Genomic DNA, 23,648 nt, shown 5'->3' with positions numbered 1-23,648 from the left:
TTTCACTATTTTCCCTAAGAGTTTTGCAGAAATAAGATGCTCAATTCACCACCAACAAATATTCTGGTGTCTCTTCAGTCCCACTTCATATGCTACAGACATGAAGGAAAAAATCATAATGGCAAAAAATCCCTTTCAATATTTACATGATGAGTAGGTATTTAGTATAGATCTAACTGAAGGCTGGTTGATGGAAACTTTGGAGGGTAACACAGTTTTTAAATTTGGTAAGGAGGGTAGATGACAGAAAGAATGAAGAATGTTATTTACACAATATATGGGGCAAGTTAAGCCTCACGTTAAGCATATATTAAAAACCTGGCTTTGGTATAATTGCTTCCAAGATTCCATTAGTAGAGTATGCCAGCAAAGCCAGAACAGACAGAAAGAAAACTAAGTCGAAAAATTCACATGAAGCTTTGGAAGAACCTCTGACTGACTTTTTAATATTTGCTTAGACTCGCAATTAGATAATGCTTTTATGAGCCTGAGGGTAAATCCTCAATCAGAATGCATCAATCGGTGAAGTAAAAGTTAGTTCCTTTCCACTTCCTTACTCTGAATGGAAACCAGAAACGATCTTCTCTAATGACATGGCATAGAAAAGCTCCTTTTTTTTTTTTTCAACAAATCTCAGCTTTCAGGACAGACTTCGTATAAACACCCCTCCATATAAACATATAATCATAAAAAAGCTTTCAAATCTTTTAAGGCCTAACATTACTTAAAATGGAAAAGAATACCTGACTGTAGTTGAGGATCTTGAAGACAGATTCTGAAACAAACAGTATCTTCCCTCTGTCACAGCCCACAACAAAAAGAAATCCATCTGCTGCCTAATTAGTGGAAAAAAAATAAAGTTACACATCCTCATTGCATCATTATAATATTTGAAAACGCTTTGTATATAGTAGAATTTCTATACTAGGAGAGCTGTCTTAACATTTAGAAATAACCAAGTCAACAGGCAAGATGTGAAATTACAACAAAGGTTTTTTTGCATCTGCAAACACTTTTGGCATCACTCTGGGCATCATGCCCAGAATCTAAAATCACTTTTATGGGAAGAAAGAATCCATGTTTTGTCCAATAATAGTATGATTATGTTTAATAATGCCTTCAAATTAAAATATTCTTTTAACAGTACTTATTCCATGGTTCCTCTTTTAGAATCCGAACGTAACCTGGATATTTATTTCTGTGCCTGTAGGCAAGTAACTCCCATTTCAATACTACTCTTTTTCTGTCACATACAAGCATGCAGGATTAGGCCCTAATTTTATAGCTTTAGAGTCACAACACTGCAGAAATTAAACTCTGCATATGCTGCATCTGGACACTGCGGTGCTTTACAAATTGCACAAGCTACTAGAGGAGCTTAACTATTGAGAAGTGATATATACTGTCCGTGCTATAAAAGCAGCATACAGCAAGCAGCCAAACATACTAAGTCATGTTACATCAGTGACCTCAAAAAAGCTGTTTGCTATATCAGGGCATACTGAAAATCATGTCGAGGTAGCCCATAGCAAAAAGTCTGCAAGAAAACTATTTATGTCATGCAGAATCGTTCCATGAAATAACTGAAGATTCTGATAGTTACCATCAAAAATATCAGATTTTCCTCAGATCTCCCTCTTAAATCATACGCACTTAAATTAAGAGATGCTAGTTATCGCTGAAACCCATTGACTTTATGCAGTAGTCTTGCAGGTTTCTACATGATCTTCCATAACCAGAACATTCTTAAGCAGATACAGAAGGCAGAAAAATGCTGGTGTTTTGCTTTGAGACAGTTACCTTCACAGCCATTAGTATCTCTTAATTAAAAGCTGAAACATACCCTGAGAATAAGATGTTTTAATTCATCATCTGATAGAAAAGCAGGCTTATAGTTTGCTTCTGTATATGGGTTTGTAGCACCTAAAGAAAACAAACAAACAATCCCCATATCACAAACTTAACAATACACACTCAAATGAGCAATTCCCCTTGGCTCCTTCTTATACTGTTATTCACTGCAGGTGTTCATTAAAATGGAAGTTGCATTTTAGCTTTGGTTTACTATCAACATGAGCTCTGTTGGTATTAACTCAAAAAAGGATTAATCTTTTTTGCTAAAACACAAATACTGCATTATGTAGTAATACAAAGTAAATGCCTTCTGAGATATAAAAGTGTTCCTCTACATATTTTTTAACCCGAGTGCTGTGCTTGATTTATAGTGTATTCCCAGAATTAGAAATGAAAAATAAGAGATTAAAGAATAAAAAACTTCGAACTATTTATCCTCTTTATAACTTAGTAAAACACGACAAGGTCATGTATAATAAACAGATTGTCAGTTAGGAACTTAAACCTTTCAGAAGTGCTGGGATAAATATGATTGGAAGACACCAGGTCTCCTAGAAACCAGACCAGTGATTTTCTTTAAATTAGCTGCATCGCTATCTTTTCTCAGGGGCATATTTCCTGAAGGCTTAAGCTTTCACCATTATCACAGATTGCACCCAAGCACCGATTCACTCTTAAATGAAGCTTTAGGGCATACAGACATTGGTAACAACCCCAACTCTTCCAAACCCACCTGTTTCCCTTCAGGTGCTTGTAACAGAAACTGGTTGAAAAGCCTGAAACTGAATTTTCAAAGTACTCTTCACTCTTTCACACCAAGCTAACGGTATGAACACAAACCCTCAGAAGTCCTGTAGGAATATCAGCTACATCTACAATCTAACTTCTCTGTCCAGCCAGTTTTGCCCACTGCCAGCCAAGAGCACCGCTCAGCGCTACCCGAGGCTCAACTCCGCGCTGCCGCTTCAGCCCTTTGTGTCCCCCCCACCTCAGCTGCCACTTGAGCCCTTTGTCCCACCCCGTGCCTCAGCTGCCTTGCTTTTGTTCAGTCTAGTGATGGTGATCAATCAGGTCAGAGGATCACCCACAAATTTCCAAGTCGGATCATGATATTGGACCACGAACCAATAAGCTGTAAATGAATGTGCAGCATCAAATGCTAAGAAAAGAGGAGAAATCCTCCCAAAATGTATTAACTTACTCTTTTTTGGTAAAAGGGCAAGAAAACGTATGGCTTTGGGGAAACCCTATTTTGCCAAGCTCCTCCAGTCCTTTCCTGTCCCTCAACTCACCACGTAACGTTTTCATGTGCTGCACAGCCATTCTCAACACTGTCAGTTTATCCAGCTTCCGAGACATCGCGTTGCACGTTGGTACCAAAGACGCCAGTTCATCTATAAAACTGTTCATTTTATCTCTACGCCGTTTTTCAATTTGACTGTGAGCCTCCCTAAGCAAGTAAGGTGGTGATGAAAAACAGAAAAGCATGAGAAAATAAACCATATTAAAAAAATCTCCAAATCCAGTATAACAAAAACACAAAAATAACCTACTCCTGATAATTAAGTTACCTTCTTGTCCTCATGAAAAGGACATACACATCCAGAATTCTTCAGACGTTTTATGTCCATTATTTGGGTAACTGTTATAAGCAACAGGCAAGGCTGCAGCACAAGGCTCTAATTTACAAGAACACACATTTAATGTTTGCCATACAGTACACTGAATCCTCAGTTCTGACACGATCCACTAAACAAAACAAAATTATCTAGAGGTTTCGGCTGCCGTACAACACTTTTGTTCTTAGCATGTATATTGCAACATAACTGGAATCATAAAGGTCGCGGATAAACAAATTCCAGTGTAGATAAATATTGAATAAAGCATTCAATAAAGAATTCGTAATTAGTATACTATATGAATGTGCTAAATAGTTAAAACTACCTTTTGCTGTGGCAATATAAGTCTTCTACTCATCCTATAGCTTTCCAGTTTCCGAAGTATTTGAGCTACCTCTGAACTAAACTCTTCCTAATCAAGAAAAATGATCATAACCTCTAAATAACTTAATTTTTGTTTTATATTGTCCCATAAAGAGTCACTGTTAACATTTTTACAACCCACTGTTGTTTGAAAGAAATAAGATTAAGAATGTAACATTATCAGAAACACATAGACAATTTCAATGTTAATATTAACAGAAGCGACTAAAACCAAGTTACCTACCAAATTAGAATTTTCACAAAACTATATGCAGTTTATACATGAAAAATGTTAACAGTGCAAAGATATGGAAAAATAAGAGAAGGCCAAAGGTAGAAAATAAACACATGCAAATGTTTCATACGTGGCAAAAGGCAAGAGAGAATTCTTTTCAATATACTTGTTTAGAGTATTACCTTGCATTTTTTATTCTGCCTTGTTGGTCTGTATACTCCAATCTGTTGAGAAATGACACCACAAAGTTATAGTTGAAAACACTAAACCCAATTATTTCAATACATCTTACATACCAACTGATCCTCACTAAAATAAATTTTAAAAAAATTGAATATTTATTTAACCTTTCTTCAGAAAATATCATTATTTTTAATATTGTGGCTTCAAGTGTTGGGTTTGTTTGTCTGTTTTATTTTGTTCAACAATCTTAAGCCTTTGTCCCAGCAAAGAAATAATTTGGGACACCTGACCACAGTGACACTGAAAACAGGCATCTACACACAGGGTCCTACGTCAGTACTGTGGAGCTACAACAACATTTTAGTGACTCCGTGAACAGTACCTTCCATGTTGGTCATCTTTATCTGTATCCATACCTTCCCTGCAGAAACACAATAAAGCAATATATTACAAAAATCAAACAGGATCAGGAAAACTGTTATCAAACCATCATAGAATTAGAATAAAGTATTCTTGTCATCTTTAAATCACAAATACAAAAATAAGAATATAAAAATGAGAACCTGCAAGGACTGAAGAAGTTGTGTGGTTTTTGTAACACTAAAACATTTTATTAGATTAGTTGAGTCTCCTCCGGAGCTAACAAAATGGCACAGTTTGATGTGTTTGACAGTAAAGCATGCTGCAGTTCAAAGATATCATCTGTTATAAAAATGTGTTTCAGTTAACTAGAGGGAAAGAAAGGACATATCAAAGCAGATACTTTTCATGCCTTCATCAAAAATAGGACTACCGACTTGCATTTACTATAGTTAAAAGTTTGACCAGAGGCAGCCTAGCATAAAACTCATAAATTGCCCTCCATCACTTTGTGCAGATGTCTGGTGCTCTACACGTGAGCTTGCCCTATGGCAGCTGACGCTGGGATAAGAGATGGTGTAATAATAATAATAATCTACACCCAGGAAACATTGGGAACTGCCAAATGCACAGATAGGATGGGAGACCGTATGAAGCTAACCTGGCATGTTTTAAATTAGTACAGCTTTCAGTGTAGATACACAGCTTACTTTTGTCTCAACATGAAAAAAAAAAAGTAAGGAAGGAGGCACGAAGACTAAAATCAAAAAAAGGTCGCCCTTATTACATTGTAATATTGTGACCATATGTACAGAAAGAAGTAGGAGAACAAAGCTTAAGTTTTCATAGCCGTATCCGTTACAAAGAAAAAGTTGAATGCCTAAGACTACAGCACTCTTAGACAAAAGAACGAGGAAGAGAACATTTTGATATATATAAATCTGTACAACTGTGCTTAAATGGACACTCTTAAGCCTTGCTTCTTCTGGTTTAGTTTTTAATTTTAGGTAAAGCGGGGGGAAAGGCAAGGAAAAACACCAAGGCCCTTTTTAAAGTGAAACCGATTATTAAAAATATCTATACTTACTCAAAAGGAAAGCCATCAAGTCTGAAAAGAAAGAGAAATAAAGTACACGATATATAGGAAATAAGAATAGTGTCTTACATTTTCTGTTGAAATTCTCAAGCTAATTTACATTATATTTGAAATGAAAAGCACAATGAAAACAAGACAATAGCAGTGAACATATTCTGAGACAAGCTTGTTGAAATTAATCTGCTTTCTGAAATAATAATTCTGCTTTTTAAGAAAACAGAATAATTCATTATACTTAATGTGAAAAACTCGTAAAACAACTAACCTAAACTATGTTATGCAAATCGCTGAGATATTGTTTCATCTTCAGAAATGAAAAATCCATGCTTCATGCCTGTTGCCCTTGTGGTTAGATAAATGGGATTTCAGAGGATTTTAAGGCCAGAAATAATAATTTTTAAAAAAGCATCCCAGGTTTCTCAGTTTTTGATTCTGCCCAGGAGGACAGATGAACATCATCTTCTAGTCAGTACTAAAGTCCTAATTCTGAAATTTATGTAGACTTTATCATAACATAAGGAAATTAAACAGAAATTCTCCATGCAAGCTGACTGCTGGCATCACTTCGGGACTGTAAAGTGATCTGAAATACCACTGAGCTGTAACATGTAAATACCACTGAGCTATAACATGTTAAGAGGCTACATTTTATAAAAGCATTAGGAAAACCTTGTCATATTAGCCATTAACATACTAGTTATTCCTGTTCAACATTGGACATCAGCCTTCTTAAAAATAAGCACGGTAGTCTTTCATATATTATTCATGGCACTTTTAAATCAAATCTCTTTGTAATTAGGTTTTAAAAGAAGCTGGAATAATGCTAAAGGTTTTCTGCGTCTCTCAATCTGCACATTTGAGTTACTTTCTTAGTCAATGGCTCAAAGCACTTGTGATGCTCCCAAAGAAACAGAGGGCGGGTCTAGAACAGGACTTAGAAACGAGGCACCATTTTGCCACTTGTGATGCCACCTTCAGCTACAGGATGCTTGTTGCGACAGAATTCATTTTAGCCTCAGAAAAACCCAGAAGGCAAAACCTAAAAAGAGGTACAAGGTTAGTTACAAATGCTTCAGGGCAGTTTGTTTTCTTAGCACATATTATTTCAATTGAAAACAATACTCCCAAGAAATAAACTCTTTATAGACCTGCGCATGAAGTCTTGGATTCAAGCATTTGACTAAAACAGACCACAGCGGAGAGCAGACAAGCTTTGCTGAAGTGACAGCAACAGGTTGGACAGGAATTTTCCTGAAGGAGCGGCAGGAAAAAGAATTGAGAAGAAGCTGCTGTGGAGAGCTGAAAGCACAGCTGATCGATAACGCTCGCTTGTACTGGAGAGGTGAACAAAGAACCACCCTAAACCAGTCACATTCTTCCTTCCTTATTCCCTGACTTCACTGGTGAATGAAGCATAAAACTGGACACCCAGGGAACTTACGGAAAAAATAAATTGTTAAGAGGCAGCAAAAGCTGAACACTAGCATTTCTGAACAACATTTCCTGCATATAGAAGGAGGGATCAAGGAAGTCTACCTTAAGTTCTATTTTAAAATAGGAATATTTACTAGCCACCATTTCCTTTGCAACACAACATGAACTGTGGTATGATGACAGCTGTTGTAAACTTATTTTACTTAGGATTCAATGGAATTGTGTCTTCATATATTTAATAAAACGCACGCACAGCCTAAAGGGCAGAATTACAACTTACAAGAACGAGCTGTCTTTTGGAAAAGAGAACTTGAGCAATGCTTCCTACCCAGAAGAATAAAGATGGACAAATCCTTTCTAGAGAAGAGGAAGCTGGTAAGATTGAGGCTGTTCACTGAATTTTGTAGCAGTCAATTCAACTAGAGGGAGCCACGTACTTTTCAGGAAGACTAAACGCATAATAGAGAGAGTACGGATGCAGTAGATTTGTGGTCTTTAAATAGTATTTAAAGTTTAGCGCATAAGTTCTCCTAAAAAGAAGTCCTATGCACAGGGAACCTAATTCTTAATTGTCACACTCAGCATGGATGAAAAATTCTACCCCTGCCTGTAAAAAGAACTGCCAACAATCCAAAGGCCCACAATGATAAAATTTGTGCTAAGTTACATAAAAACGGGCTACACAGCCGTACTAATAATGGATGCGACCCATTCACAAGTTACCCTGCAGCTAGACTCCGTAAAGTTACAATACATATGGGGTTTGCACAGAGACTTAGAGTAAGTGGGTTGGTCTTGGTGTACCTAATGCAGAACACATCACACATTTGGAAAATTGGGTAAACTACTACAATCCTCACTACTCTAAAGCAGAGTTAGTGTGACTTCTTTCTACTTCAAATGCAAGACAGAATCTATGACTTGGACAGTGTTGCTGAGCACTGTTACCAGCAAGCTCCCCTTGAAGAGAAGCAGCTTTCTTGAAACAAAATCACATTCTACCATGTACTCAGAAGAAACCAAATTTTTCTTTTGTCGGGAACAATAGCCTACAGTCAAGGACCAACACAAGATTAAATTAGTTAATTAAATGAAAGGCAGGTCTCCTGCTGCAAACCAGAGACTACTGAGATTCATACTCAACTGGGAGACCAAAAAAGCTTCATGAGGCAAAGGTTGGCAGCACACTGATAGGAAGTGACTAAAACGGCAAAAAATAGGTGAAGAAAAGGAACTATTCCCAGTTTTGCTTCTGCTTTTTAATAAATTTATTAACTTCCCTCCCACAAGCCAGACATTCTGTTTCCCATGTAAATGGCCAATATAATCAACCTTCACACTGCGCATTTCATCAGTATTCATTTTTTCCCCCTCATCAGCCAAAAGTTTCTTTCCTCAGCCTTACCCCATTTGATAGCCCTCAATTCAAGCTGCAGCAAGATGAATGCTTTTCTTTTGCTATTAAATAATGAACTTTGCTCTTAGTGCATAGTAGTTTTTTTTCTTTATTAAAATGTTTACGACAGGTTGTCAAGAAAAGGCTACTTAAAAAATGCTAAAAATATTTCTATCATCTCCCCCACTGTATTGTTGTGTTACAACCTCTATTTAGCAGTGTTAAATCAAGAGAAATCCAACTTACTGATAATCAGTAGAGCTTCCCTTTCTTTTCCTATTACAATCCATTCCTGAAGTGCTAAGGGAACTGGAGATCAAGTCAGCTGGGTCTGGTGACATAAAGTCACTAATTGTAGAAGATATGTCCATCCTTTGGTCTGCCATTGGATTGTCTAATTTTGATGAAAACAAAACAAAAAAATCCCAACATCATCAAAACCCCACTGCATTAATAGAAGCAGAAACTTACAAATTTTTAGCAAAAAAACCCCAAATCTCAAACTTAGTGCACTTAAAACCTCAAAATTCTATTATTTCCTTTTAGTATAAAACAGATAATAGGCATTTTTTTTCCTTTTCCAGCTACTGGTGTATTGAATATTGCATACAAACCATGACCATTCTCAAAATACATTACTTAACACTATTTTTTTTAAAGAATTGTCAGTGCGATCTTTAACCAAACCACATTTACTCTTATGGTAACTGTCGAGCCAATAGCTTGGATAAGTTTTGTCTGTCTACTGACCGGGAACACTGGTTTTATTGTCTCTCTCCATTTGAAGGTCATATTATCAAAGTTCATAAGCTTTAAGAGTTCTCATTCCACTGAATTTCATGGAACAGAATTCAGAAGATTTCCAGAGAAAAACAGGTTAAATAAACATCTCCACCATAGTAGACCCCACAAATAAAAATCTAATAACCCAATGATGGTCTAAGAAGACTAGTTAGATGTACAAACAAATCCAATTAGCTTTTTCATCCAAAACATACAAATTTTAATCCTTTGGATTGCAAACAATTGTATTGTTGGAAGAAACTCTGTGAAGAGTTTATTTATTATTAAATGGCATCAACTGAGAAACAGAGCAGTTTTTACCTGAAAGCCTTTCTTGGAAGCCTAGATCCACCTGGGGAAAGATGATGATGCTCAGCCTGAAGCAGTTGGGTCACCTTAAAACTCTTCCATGCCTCACATTCTGTTAGTCGAGTACTTTCAAAAACCTGAATGGGAAGAAAACCAGCAAGCTTTAAAAATACCTTCAAAATAAGTTTGTTTAGAACAATTGCATTAGACATGTTTACAACAGCAAATAGATGTTTTCTACTCAAGTATTGCATTTTAATTTTCTTATAAAGTGTTGCAGCTTTATCCGTTATCAAAAGTGTCGCATGTTGGTATGTGCATCTCCAGTGGACCAAGCTTTGGAACAGAAGGAATCTCTTCAGCATCACTTCCCTTGGGCCCTGCCTGTCATTCTTTGGTTTTTGCATAAAACTGCTCTGCTCACAATGACGAGATCTGAACACATTTGTTGTCAAGATGCTACTAGAATGAGTCAAACTGCTGCTACAGTACAAAACACAGACTTAGCCCTTCACCCCTTATCCTGCCTCACTTTTAAGGTGGCCATAGCACTGAGACAGTTTGGGCTTGGCTTACCATTTTATTTTCCCTTTTAACACACAGTTGGCATTTGCAAAGGAAAGGAGGTCAAACATAGCTCTATTCTGCAGGCTTCGAGTTTTAAATAAAATCCACACCCCATATTATAACTCAAGTCCTCAACTGTGTCTCCCAACTACACTGTAAAGTTAGTGGCTGGTCTGCAGGTGGATGTCCCTCCCTTCCAGAGTCCCGTCACAAAACAAGTTTCTCAGCAAAACTTACTATGCAAGACTTAAAAACTGTTTCAGGTCTGTCTCTTGCAAAAAACTTTCAGAGTCTCTTGGATACACTGTTTTCTGGTAAATGCATCTGTGAACATTGTGGCTGCCTCTCCAAGCTGCAACAACAGCAGAACTTCCCAATGACACACATCAGCAAGTTCCCATGACATTCTCAGAAGTTTGCAAGTCAAACCACCAGTATTCTGTCAACACAACCACATTATAACCAATTCTGCTGAACCACATTCATAGACATGTTAAGAGTCATAAGCCAACAGAAACCTCACAAAATCCAAAGTCAACAGAATAGTTTTCTTCAGCTCTGCCAAAACAGCAGTAATAACAGTCAGGATCGCAGCTCTTAAACCTAAGGTCAGGCCTTGCCTTAATACCACCAACCTGTGACCAGAGGATCATTGTTGTTCTAGAAGCACAGCTTCCAAACTGCTGCTGAGGGCTCATCATCCATCACACCTGACAACTTCTCTGTGGTCCTTTCTCAGAAATGACAAAGGAATCCAGTATTTGCAAATGTGTGGACATACTGGTAGAGGCAAGTGAAGAGGCCAGCTGACACCACAGGGGCACTGAGAAAAGCTAAATCAGTACAAATTTAAGTCAAATTCTAAATTGGCATTGAATCCACAACTGCAGCTCATTTTACAAGGCTTCCATTCACACTAATACAGTTACTTGTAGATCAGGCCTTACTTTCTTCCCGATCAGCCTTCTCCTAGTTGTCCGCTTTGTGTCTCTTACTCAAAGTTGTCCAACAACTACAAACTTAATTATGTTACCGTGGTTTATGAGATTACTGCAGCTTCATTTACAAGCCACCAGTTAAACCGCGGTCACTGACCATTTCTCTGTGCTTGGTTCAGGTGCAAAACCATTATGTTCAACCTCAGTTGATGTGCAGTAGTTACAGCTAAACTTAGTGTGACCTGCGGCTAAGCCCTATGAATCCAGTGATAAAAGTACTGTCACATCCCGCTACCTATGATGCCACTTTTTACCGTGTCCACTTACTGTGCATCCATGATTCAGTCTTGGAACCTAATATAAAACCCAAGCACTATATAATGCATGTACTAGAAACAAGTAGTTTCTCAATTTTCTGGCCCAATCACTCACAATTAACTTTCAAAAGTTCCTGAACACCTCTATATGTGAGCCTACTTGTTGAACTCATATTTTACTGCTTAATATAATTTCATGGACCACTTACAATGACCTCAGACAGAAGGCTGGGATGAGCTGGTATTAAAAAAGAAAAACTGAGAAAAAAAAAAGTATTTGTAAGTTCAACACAGTCCTTTTCCTTTACGAATGCCTGCAACAATCAGCATTTTAGCTTGATAATATGAATACTGCACAAGTTACTGGTGTGCTCTAATGTAAATAATAATTAAAAAAGCTTTCTTGTTCATCTCAAAACAAAAATTCCAATGCAGTTTTATAGAAAAATTATTGAAATCAAGTATCCATTCAACTGTGCTATTTTTAAGTCTCTTGACCATTTAAGCAGAACAAAGTTACATAAAAGCCAGAATTCTCAAGTTCTTTTCAAGTCAGCCCTTTCTCTACCACGTCCCAAATGCTCACCCCAGTTCCAACAACCACAGTCCTATATTTTAGCATTATAGGAGTTAAGAATCATGCATGTCTCTTGAAATGAGGTTTAAAGTTAAGAAAATGTCAACTCAATGAGCAGAGCAAAAATCAGCATGCCCCATTGCAACAAATAGTGAACAGTTCAGAGAAATGTTTCGTTGCAAGCCTTTCTTAAAATTCTGAAAAAAATGACTACTTTGATATCTTTTCAGACTCCAGCTGCTAACTGTTCAATGGCTAAAAAAATCCTCTATGAGAAGGAGCACAAGAGTTACCCATATATAAACAAACAAAGTTCAAATCTTCCATTGACACCGCCCAGCTTGTTGCCAAAGTACTCCAAGGACCTACTTGAAAAAATGCCATGTAGTTCACTTCCTGATTAAATTCTCCTGTGGCTGAGAATCAAATGATATTTTGTCACTGTATCGTATGACAGTCTCTCTCCAGGGCCCCTTTGGGACTACTTCCTCGAGGATTCCCCTCCCTTGCATTCAGTCTTTCTCCAATCCCTTCTAACAAGGCTAACGAGACAGTAAAAACAAATCTTACTGTTCATCCCTTAAAAAAATAGATGACACGTGACTAGTTTAATCATGCAGCAAAGCTGATCACGAGTACATAAACACCTCTGAGCAAATCAAGGTCAGAGCTAAAGTAGGTCAACTACGTCTGCCAAGCACCCATCTGGGAGTCAAGACCTCTTTATACAAGCACCACCAGTTCCAGTTACCCCTAGGCAACAGTCAACTGTCTCCAACATACATATGTATTTATTCTAAAAGAAATGCAATTCTTAACTTTATGAATCACATCTCAAAACCACTATTTCGCAATGACAGAGGAACGCTGTGGTGTGATTTCCTTAAGAAGTAATTGAAAAGATACTCATTGTCCCTATGCGTAATGACTGAACCAAAAACAGCTCCAGAAAGGAAATGATCTCCTTCCCTTCACAGCAGTACTCCATCTCAGAAGTTAACTGTCACAGTATGAACTAGTAAGAAACAGAAGAGGATTATTTATCTTCACCCTCTGTATGTCTTCAAGAGGTGTGGAGATGGATGGATGCTCCAGATGCGCACGCACTCACTGATGGCAGGAGATCTCTGCTCGGCAGCACAAGGACAGCAAGCGGCCCTGGGGGGATTTCAAGGTGCACGTTGGCAGTTACAAGCAGTTTCTACATCAGAATCTTTATTATTAAGTACTCAGTAGGAATCAAAGGAACATCTTTGAACTAAAGCAGTGGTATCTTCCTTTTCCTTCAGTCGTTAAGGAGCAGCTGTCACAACACTTCATATTTGCCCAATATATTGATACCGTTGTGTTTTAATGACAATTTCGTGTGCCCTGAACTCCCTAATATTATTTGCAAGAACACCCTGTGCTCCCAGAAGATAAAAAGCCCCATGGCTTCCTCTCACATTCAGATGCATCTCACGTAACCCTCTGGAGCAAAGAAGTGATTTTACAAGGTTTCCTTGTCGAGCTCATCCTTTTACCACTAACTCACTGGCGTGTTCACCAGCCCTAGCAGCCTACAATCCACATCCAAGTTCTGGAACTCTACCCGACCCAAGCTCTTAGCAGCTCGTGTTTCGGTCCCGTCCTTGATCCCCCAGGCAGCGCAGCAGCGATCCAACAGCCTCCTGCCCCTCTCACGATCCAACAGCCTCCTGCCCCTCTCACGGCAGCAGCTGCTGCCCAGCCCTCAGCACAGGCATCCCTGCCCCGCAGAAGGCAGCAGCACAACCGGCTGCTCAGGCGGCTTGCTGTTCAAATAGCTGCTCCCCATCTTTCCCAAGGAAAAAGTAGCAGGCTGGAGGGAAGCATCCCATGAATTTAAACCAGTCGCAAAGCTACGAGATGAATCATCTTGACTTCGGGGAAAAAAAGTCTCCAATAAACAGAAGATAAACTCCACAGGCACAAAGAACATCTTTCAGCTCTAGGAAGTTAATGTAAAGGCAGTTTCTCAATGGATCGATATACTGTCCATGTGCACTCCCCTCCTGAAAACAAGTCTGCTCAGCACTAGTGTCTGCGAGAAAAGACAGGATGAGTCACATCTGGCATCACCTCACTGGAGCTTCCCAGACTGTCACAGTGGTAATGTAGCCACAGGACAACATTCTGAATTTTGTCTTGTTCATAGAGCACTTAGACTTCCAGTTCAAGAGAGGCATTAGCTACCATCTCTCCTTGCTTAAAAGGGACAACTTTTACCTCCAGCTATTTTAACAAGAGACGTCTCTGTTGCTCCAAAACTAAGAATAAATGGTAACTAAAATAACTTTCTCTTGCAGTGGGGGGCTGAGAACTGGACCCAGGAACACAGAAGTGTCTCATCAGTGCTCAGTAAAGAGGAAAGATCACTTCCCTGGGCCTGCTGGCAACACCACTCCCAAGGCAAGCCGGGAGGCTGTTGCTTGCTTTGCTGCAAGGGTACCATTGCTGGCTCATGGACACCCAAGCTGTTTCCCACTGGTCAGCCCCCAGTCTGTACTGGGGCATGGGATTTTCCTCTCCAGGTGCAGAACTTGGCATTTCCCTTTGTTGAACTTCATAAGGTTCTTGTCGACCCTTTTCTCTGGCTTGTTGCGATCCCTCTGATTGGTAGCACACCCACATGGTTTATCAGTCACTCCTCCCTGTTTTGTATTATCTGTAAGAACAAAGCTTCAGACAGCATGAAAGGAAAAGAGGCAGGTTCTCAAAACAGAACTGATTGAAGAACCTCCAAAATCCTAGCTCATGTTCAACAAAGCCTGCTAGTTTGCAATCATTATTGAAAGCTTGATCTAGTATAAGCTCCTCGTCAGCCACGATTAGACTCTTAGAGCTCCTGTTCTTTGAAGTAAGCTTACATTGGCCCATTCGGATATTTCATTTTGGGCAGCCATCAAAAGGAAACACCACAAGGGAACTAATCAAGCCCTTGTGAAAAGGTGGTCATGCACACTCTTGGAAATCAGTACTAAGATGCTGCTGTTCCCAAAAGAACTGGGCCTGCTTCAATAATCAATGCTCTGATACGTGTACTCCTTAGGTTTCCAGAAACTGCCTCCACAGGAAAACCAAATGGACGTGCCTTTCTTGAGAGACCACGTTTCAAGGGATTTCTGCAGCACACCCACCAAACACCACTGTTACCTCCACATGAAGCAAGCTATAGCCTCTCTACGGGCTTCTGGAAGCAGCAAGTACTAGTCCTCACATCAGCAGATACTGAGCAGAAATACATCCACGCTCAACTCCTGAGCTCTGCCACAGCAGCCAGAATGAGAGTAACCACTTCCGATGTCTCTACCTAGAGCAGGAACCAGCCAATTCTGCCTCAGAGCTGTGCAAACCTTTTACTGGGTGCCTTATGACATTTTACCGACACACCGAGATCCCCACAGGTATTCTAGGAATGCATTTTCAGATTTCACCTCAAATGTTAAAAATATGGATATTTTAAGGAGGCTTTTACAAAAAGGTATAGCTGTCATACTAAATCTGTAAGATAACAGCAGATCTCCTACAAAGAGTAAGAAAAATTACACCAAGAATTACACCCAGGTATAACTATCAACGCAAAATCCACTATCAATTGGGACACTCCTTCATGCCTTTGGATGCCTTATTTCATCAGGTCCTGCTGATCAAAAACATCCATTTTGATTTCACTGGAAAAAGATACAACCAAAATGGAATAAAAATCAGTTATTCTGAGAACAGATGCTTGTAGAAAAAGGACTGAGCTCAATATCATAAGTGTTCTAACTATTTACCAAAAAAACCAGACCAAAACAAAACCACCAAACCAACTTAAAGACAATGATGCATACATTTTTTTCAGCACAGCATCTCAGAATTTCTGTAGTGTAAGTTCTTGAACAAAATAATTATATTTTACATTTAAAAACAGGGTCCACCAATGTTAAATGCTGGTAAAGTAAGTTCACAAAGTCTATGTTAAGCTGCACTATTTAATATTCATTTATTCCCATCCTTCAGAAGACTTTGTGCATGTGTGGGAAGGAACAAAGTACTATATTTTTAACATTGTGAGGAGAGGACTTAAAATTAAGATACAACAGAAACTTTAAGTTCTTTGGGCCAGACATCTAATTCTACTCATTTAACACTAAAATTCATTATTCTGTTAGTCATGACAGACCCACAGTTACAAACAAAACAAAACACCTACTCCCTCAGTCACTGAAATATAAACTTAGTTGTAGTTCTCAAACTAAGTTTCCAAGCCAGGTCCAGCCTCCAATATGTGAAGGACGTACTGTTTCACAACCTTTTTCATTGACCCTAAGTCATTCAAGGGATTTTGGGAAGGCTGACAGAGGGAAATCCACCCTACCATGTGGGTAAATCAATAATCCAGCACTGATGTGCTGTAAGTAAAAACCTAATCAAAGTTATTGTTGACTTCTTTAGTAGCTTCTGCACTTCCAGTGTGCTTTGATGAGGAAACCTTCAATAAAAAACCCAACAAACCACAAAACAACAAAAACCTTCTCAGTTGAGGAGGCAGTGGTTCTGTGAAGTCTCCCAAGTTGTACACATTGCTTCTGATCTGTCAACAAAGAAGACATCTTATCTTGTGCTGCACTGTAGAGTCAACTTCAAAGCAAAAATTTTTAGAAAATCAAAAATTTCTCCTTAAGAGGACTGTACACAACCTGGACTGACATTTCCAGGGCAGGAGAAGCATATGAGATGACAAGTAGGTAAGATACTTAACTTACTCCCCATGTTTACACGAACAGTCGGACTTTACAAACCAGTGCATCTTTAACTCGCAGCTGGGGATGCCAACCTTTTGCACTTGCAGTCCAAAAGATGCAGCTTTTGTTTCAAGATTTAATCCGACTCCTAAATATGTGCACTAGTTTATAGCAGACATATGCTTTAGATAGAAGTTTTAAGGATATCTTCAGCCTTCAACTACCCAAACTGAACGAGCTAAGTTTCATGCAGTTAAATACACATCTTCTAATTTTGAGCTTACAAATACATGTCCCAAAGCCTTCCTGTTCATTGTAAGTATTGTTATGCCCATGATATGCTCTGGGCAAGTTTAATTTCCTTACTGTAGCTAAGTGAAGCCCCTGTAACCTCAACAATTTTGCAAATATTCTTCCTGCAGTTCATAATCCCCAAAGTTGTCTTTCAATGGCAAGAAGGCAAAATCCTCTCACAAGAAGTTCTAACAAATATGCCTTCTAAAATGTATCCATATGAAATTCCAGTCTAGCAAACCGCTTTCTCATCTACTGTAAAGATAAAAGCTGTATGTCAGACCCCACTCTAATACTCATTCAGTCTGATCGGTGACTTCGCTGAAACCCATTCTAGGATTTCTTCTTCAAGCTTAGGACTCCTGCTTGTGCTTTAATTTAACTTGCAATAGGATGTCTTGATTTAAAGATTTCAAGTGAGAACAAGCTATAACTCAAACCACTCTTCTCACTGGCCAAGCACTATTTTAGTACTCCATTCATTATTCTAGCTTCCAGTCACCAAATCTTTCTGTGCTTTTGTCAGGTATTCATTTTCTTCTCCCCTCCTCATACTGGAGCATTGTAGGCATCAAACTAGACAATACATTCAAGCTCTGGCATGACTAATACTATCCAAGTAACATTTCCTCACTTGACTTTTAAATGTTATCCATTCAGGGATGTTAGCCATTTTTCAGTTTAATAGGCTAAACCACTACACACTTCTTTTAGTGTCTGAAGTGCATTTATTAAGGTGACAAACCTAGTTTCCTGCATTCTAATTTGGGTTGAATCACCTGGTCCAAATATAGTTAGACATACTGCATACAGTTGATTCTGTTTCCCAGTCACATTATTACTACACCAAACACAAATGCATTTGGTATGTGTGAGACCTTTCATTCAGAGATCTATTAACAAAAAAACCCTACAGCTGAAGAATGTATATCTTCAGGGAACAACGCACAGAAACAAAAGGGCAAAAATAGCACAAAAAGGAGCGTAGACACAAGTGGTTATATTTATACTTTATACTTTCATTTCCAGATTTTGAACACTCCCTCTGGTCCTGCTCAATTCCATCTCTGGCTGAAGCAGCCACCCCTGCTCCCAGCAGCCTGCCCACCTGGCAAAGAAAACTTGACAGGCTCTCAGTTCCCCTTCGATCCTTGGGAAAAGCCGATATTCTCAGCCTGCCTGGAAGCAAGCTAGGGCACTCCTCAGCTGCCTCTCTACTGCTTCTTCTAGCACACATACTCCTGACAAGTTCATTTTTCCCCACTGGTTTCTTAAAAGCTCTTTTTGACCTAACTTTACAGGAAATCAGCTGTCAAACACATATGCATCACATCCACATGAACATCAATATTTCTTACTTCAGATTCACTGAGTACTATCTGAGAGGCTCAACTTAATTTTTGTTCTCCCACTATACCGCTGGTTTTGGATAGGAAGGCATCACAGCCTTTTGTTAAGTGTATGAGTAGGTAGTCTGCAAAAAAAAAAAAGGCTGTAGAAGAACAAACAATGATGGCATAGCTACTGTATGTGTTAACAAAGTTTATGTGTGGAAATGCATAAATTTACAACTTAGAATTATTCACAAACTTCCAGTTTCAAGAAAATAACCCCTCCCCACACACACTCATGCAAATAGCCTCAGCTACTTGTCTCTGCACCTGGAGCCCCTTTGATGTATGTGGAGCAACAATAAACACTAACATAAATAAGCTCAGCAGTTTGGTTTCCTAAAGTCACGCTATTTGCCAGTTAAATCAAAATCAAACTAGCGAAAACTGAGACACTGCAACAAATTTAGCACTTGCATGTTTTCTGTAAAATATGCAAAGACACAACCGTCAAAAAAGATACACATGCCATTTTCAGTCTTGTTCAATGCTTCAGAAATAATAACCTCCCCCATCCCTGGAATCCTGTTTTTTAAATGAGCGATCTGCTGCTAGCACTGAGAAAGGCATTTCAGAATTATGACAGCTCACACTGTGGCATTATCTGATACTCTGCTCTTCAGAGAGATTCACAGAAAGCAGTTAGGAACTGCAGCACTACTGTAGACTGAGTAGTAGGGCAAGTTCCCAACACCCCCTGGGCCAGCACTAATATTGATACCGTACATGATAAGCAGAATAGCTATGGCCAAAAACTACCCGTTCAGCTGCCCAGCGAACAGCAGTGCCCAGGACTGCCCCGGGACAAGGCAAGCAGGACTGCAGGACAGCTTCCTCCTGTCTCACCTCATACTTTCACCCGTTTCAAGTGACTGTGAAACCAAAATGACAACTAAAAGAAGTCCTTCAGCAGGACATTAAAAGTGAAGTTAGATGTGTCATCATACCATATACTGGATGCATAAGTGACATTGTCGTGGCTTCTTCTGCCACAGCACTAAATACTTTTTATGTTTCCTTCTCTCTTACTTGGACAAACTGGAATTTCTGTGCAACATGACACATCTCCAAGGCGAGCTCCAAAAACCCTACAATGTGCTCTTCACTAAAGCCAGCATCTAGGAAATGTTTGCTTTTCAGGCTTTGTAAATCACAGCATTCACAGTAAGACTTGGTGAAGCAAACCAAGTGACAATTTAGGGAGAAACCACGCAGAATGTTTCCTGTCTTTAACATTCATGTCCAGAGTGATAATTACCTCGGTAACAGCTATATGGCTCAGAAAAAGTCGTGTCTGTGTATAGATCAGGACAAGCACCTCACAGCAAAGTTCCACAGACCAGCCGATATAACATCTTAGTGCCATCAAAGGGATGGCTTCACTCCCTTTTTTCTTCTCTTCCTTGTCACCCTTCCCCCAGATTTCCCTTCCAGGGCTCCAGCACAGGCTTTATACAGTCCCCAGAGCCTGCCTGTACAGTGGGTTGAATCAATCTGCTCACCGGGCTGAATAATTATAACTCGACAGAAAGCACAGTCTTCTCGGGGTTAGCAAGCTCAATCGTCTTACCGAAAGGTCAGATGATATCCAGAAGCAGCGCGAAGCAAGAGGTGAGACAAGAGGGGAAGGGGCAGAGGTGTCCCTTTCAACAGCAGTGAGTGGTTAAAATACCCCTGTCACATCCACTTTTAGATTATTCACAGAATCCAGCAGGATTCATTTTCAACATGCAAATCTCCGCATGGTTTGAGCAAGGCAAGGTGTGCTAAAACCCTTCTACTGATCCACACCTGCACTGTGACATTTTCTCTGCTCAGGAGTTTGTTCTTTGGCGAATAACAAGTTATGAATTCATGGGCACAATAGAAGAGTATTTCTATCCACTCTGTATTCATTGTTTCAGTGGGAGTATAGGCTTTATTTTTTTGAGAAAAGCCTAGGGCAATAGGAAAGCCCTATATAGAAATGGCTGAGGAAACATATTTCTTTCTTTTGTGTGTCTATAGATTAATGCTGATGTTGAACCACCAAATTTCCAAGACACTGATATTCGGCTGCCAGAAATGCAGCCAGAAAAAGCCTCAGACTTGCATTTTTCCACAAAGGTTTTAAATATATGATTTCTAATTTAAATCAACAGTCAAGTTTGAATGTGTACTTTTACATTCCAACTGAAACTGAAAAAGTGTTTTAAAATTGCTGCAGTATTTACAACATACTCATATCACCAAATCAAGACAGCCCTTAATAAAGGCAGAGTAATGATCTGGGAACACCAACAATTCACTTAACAGGGTCCTTATACTACGCAGACATCGTGACTGTTACCAAAGAAAGAAAGAAGATACAGCAAGTGGTGAAGAACAGTGTGTCATCCATGGGGGAAAAAAAAAAATTTAAAAAAATCCTGCCAACACAAAACATGGGCAAAAGAGAAAGAAAACTTGCACAGGAAAAAAAAAAACCCAAACCAAAACACAGCCATATACACCACAAAAGGACTCTTGGTAAAACTGAAGGCTGCATTTTTAGTATTTTTTTTCAATGATTGCTTTTGCTTGGATCAAAGATTCACCCATGCAACAACCCCTTTCTCTCCAAATGAAGAGGGGATACAACACAAAGGGACATCTGACTAACAGTTGCAAGCAGAAGTTCTTCCAACCCATTGTTTTATTCCAAAAGAGAACATTCCACGACCTACGCAGTCCGATCCCAAAGGAGCTAGGAAGGATCAACAGACATTTCACATTCTTCCACAAAAAGTTTAAGTAGGTTTAGATGATCTTATTTCCGCAAGTAGCAGGCTTGTGCCAAATATTAATAATGCAGTCCCTTAGTTACCACTTACAAATGCTCATAATTATTTACAGCTCCTGAACAGTACGGAGGATGACTTGGATATCACCCAACAAGTCCACAGTGATTTAATTTATTAGAAAATGGAAAACTTTCCAGTTTTACTCAGTAGAACAAGACAGGCAATGACTTCTGTATAAGGAACAATCAAGTAAGCTAGTACTACAAAATCATCAAATGTCATGGGGACATCAAATAAAGCTTGGTTGAGAGACTGAAAACAACACAGTTCTTCACACATGAGGTGGCAGGCAACGGAAGCTCTCTGCCAAATAACAGGAAGGCTGGAAGTTCATGTGTTTTCCAAAGAAAGGTAGGACCGGTTCATGGAAAGGAATTCTGCGGAGGGTTACCACGATGTATGGCTTGCAAAGTCCCCAAGCTGAAAGTAACTGTGGGCCTGTGTTAGGGAATGGGCTGCCTTAGCTTATTGAATTATTTTGTATACTGCTTCTTTTAGAAGTTGTTTAGGAACTGGTTATATAGAATTCACTCAGCATAAGAAGTAAGTTTGCTTAGACTACAAGCTGTGAACTTTTGAACTTTCTGCTTTATTAAGCAAAAAAGGCCTCAGAGTGCTTCAAGCTACTAGATAAGGGGAGCTGTGTCCCTGGAGAGAAGTAAAGGAACAGAACAGCATCTAACAGAAGATGAGAAACAGAAGATGAGAAACAGAAGAACGTTCTGGCTATTGCCAGGGACTTTTCTCCAACATCCCAGCTGCAGGTGCAAAACAGCAACTGATGGACAGCACCTTGATTGACATCTGGGCTGGACAGTGAGAGCCAAACAACTACCTGCAGAGACAATAAACAGCCTGGCTGACAAAAATTAAGAGGTCCAGTAAAGAACGGAGAGAGCTCAGACTCTAATTTTATAATTGCCCCAAACTGACATGCAAGGGGTGGGAAGCTTAGATAGTCAGGGTATAACTGCATAAAGTTCTCTTTATTTGAGATAACTCTTCAGGAGGCACCCGGCTGGAGCTGCTCTATGCAGTACCTTGCAAATAAATGATTTATTTGAAAAGAATTTCTGTAATCCATGCCTGAGTCTCTCCATCAGGAAACCTAGTGAAAAGAAAGAGCCGATATGAGCAGACCCAGGCTGGCCCAAATCCAGCCCTTTGCCAGGCAGCCACTCACAGCCACCACTCGAGGCAGGACTCTACCAGAACTGGGTCTTCGGTATGGCATGCCCCCGTCACTCTTACCTTCTAGAAGTATTAGGAAAAGAATATTATCTCAAAAAAAACCCTTCTAGGTTACCTCTGGTTTAAGTCAACTAACCTGCAGTTATTACCGTAACATCACTTAACGCCAGAGGGAAGATTTAAATTTAGTACACATTACACTTTTAGCAAGGCAATATCGGAAAAAATATAGAAACCAAGATTTAGATGTTAGGTATCTGCTCTCATAAGTGGAATTTCAAACCCGGTTTAGACAACTAAATTCCTATGCAGTGCCCAGAAACAATAGCACTGAGCAGGGAACCATGTAGAAGTCAGTAGGCACAAACCACCCAAACAAACACGCAGAACGGCAGTCCTGTGCCTCCCCTTGTGAAACACTTCAGCTAATACATAGAGCTCTGCACCCACCTGAAGTCTTGCCTACAGTATAAAATTAAATTTCAAATAATCAAATAGAGCTCACAAGTCTCTTTTAAAGAAGCCAAAGGAGCCAGCAAATTAGGAAAACGGATACTGATAACACATGGCGAAAATCCCAAACAAACATGCTTAGAATAGGACAGAAAAGAATCACATATTTCAGGGGATCGTATACTAATCACTAGATATAAATATTTCCAGCTTTTTTTCAGAGTCCTGTTTTTCTGAAATGTTCACTTCAGGACATGATATAGAATCTCATACACTATTTGGCCTGACTTTACTAGAGAAATACATACCCTTTTCATATGTGTTTTTGCTTCAGTCACCCACCTGGTGCTCAAACTGAAGGGTTTTTCAAGGATACCTGCTAAAGCCCTTCAGTTCTCTTCAAGGGTCCTGTCTCCTCTTCCATATGTGTTTAATTTATTCTTTGTCCCTAGAGGTACAAGCTTAAGTTTATGTTCAATAAATTCTGAAGTAACTGACTAAACAAAATATTTACCTTGAGAAACTTAACTGACAAATATAAATGCCCTTTCATTATCTTCATGTTAAATCACTACATCTTTGTTTTCCTGAATATGAATATCAGCTCCTTAGGTTTATCTCCCTGTTTTGCCTCGATCGGGTATCAGTGTTTGAAATTTTATTCTCATACAAGTCATCAGTATCAAAACTTGATATTTTTATTTCAAAATAGAGAAGT

The 23,648-nt window shown here is 39.1% G+C and overlaps 1 protein-coding gene across 4 annotated transcripts in view; it reads right to left on the bottom strand.

Annotated features, from left to right (window-relative positions):
* Window positions 1–23,648, bottom strand: part of BMAL1 (basic helix-loop-helix ARNT like 1) — a 54,094-nt gene that overhangs the window by 15,405 nt on the left and 15,041 nt on the right. For 2 of the 4 annotated variants that reach the window (XM_065635102.1, XM_065635103.1), the window contains exons 2-9: window positions 9,645–9,769; window positions 8,787–8,934; window positions 5,702–5,722; window positions 4,637–4,675; window positions 4,254–4,295; window positions 3,147–3,304; window positions 1,844–1,923; window positions 744–836 (exon numbers count right to left, since the gene is read on the bottom strand). In XM_065635102.1, coding sequence (XP_065491174.1) covers window positions 744–836; window positions 1,844–1,923; window positions 3,147–3,304; window positions 4,254–4,295; window positions 4,637–4,675; window positions 5,702–5,722; window positions 8,787–8,926 — 573 coding nt within the window. In that variant the 5' untranslated portion in view covers window positions 8,927–8,934; window positions 9,645–9,769. The remainder of the gene's footprint in view (window positions 1–743; window positions 837–1,843; window positions 1,924–3,146; window positions 3,305–4,253; window positions 4,296–4,636; window positions 4,676–5,701; window positions 5,723–8,786; window positions 8,935–9,644; window positions 9,770–23,648) is intronic. The other 2 variants (XM_065635104.1, XM_065635105.1) reach the window with 1 other exon arrangement.

The sequence above is a fragment of the Caloenas nicobarica genome, chromosome 5, assembly GCF_036013445.1.
Source record: "Caloenas nicobarica isolate bCalNic1 chromosome 5, bCalNic1.hap1, whole genome shotgun sequence".
Taxonomy (NCBI): Eukaryota; Metazoa; Chordata; class Aves; order Columbiformes; family Columbidae; genus Caloenas; species Caloenas nicobarica.
The sequence above is the reverse complement of the archived record's forward strand: the minus strand, read 5'-3'. Positions and strand labels throughout refer to the sequence as shown.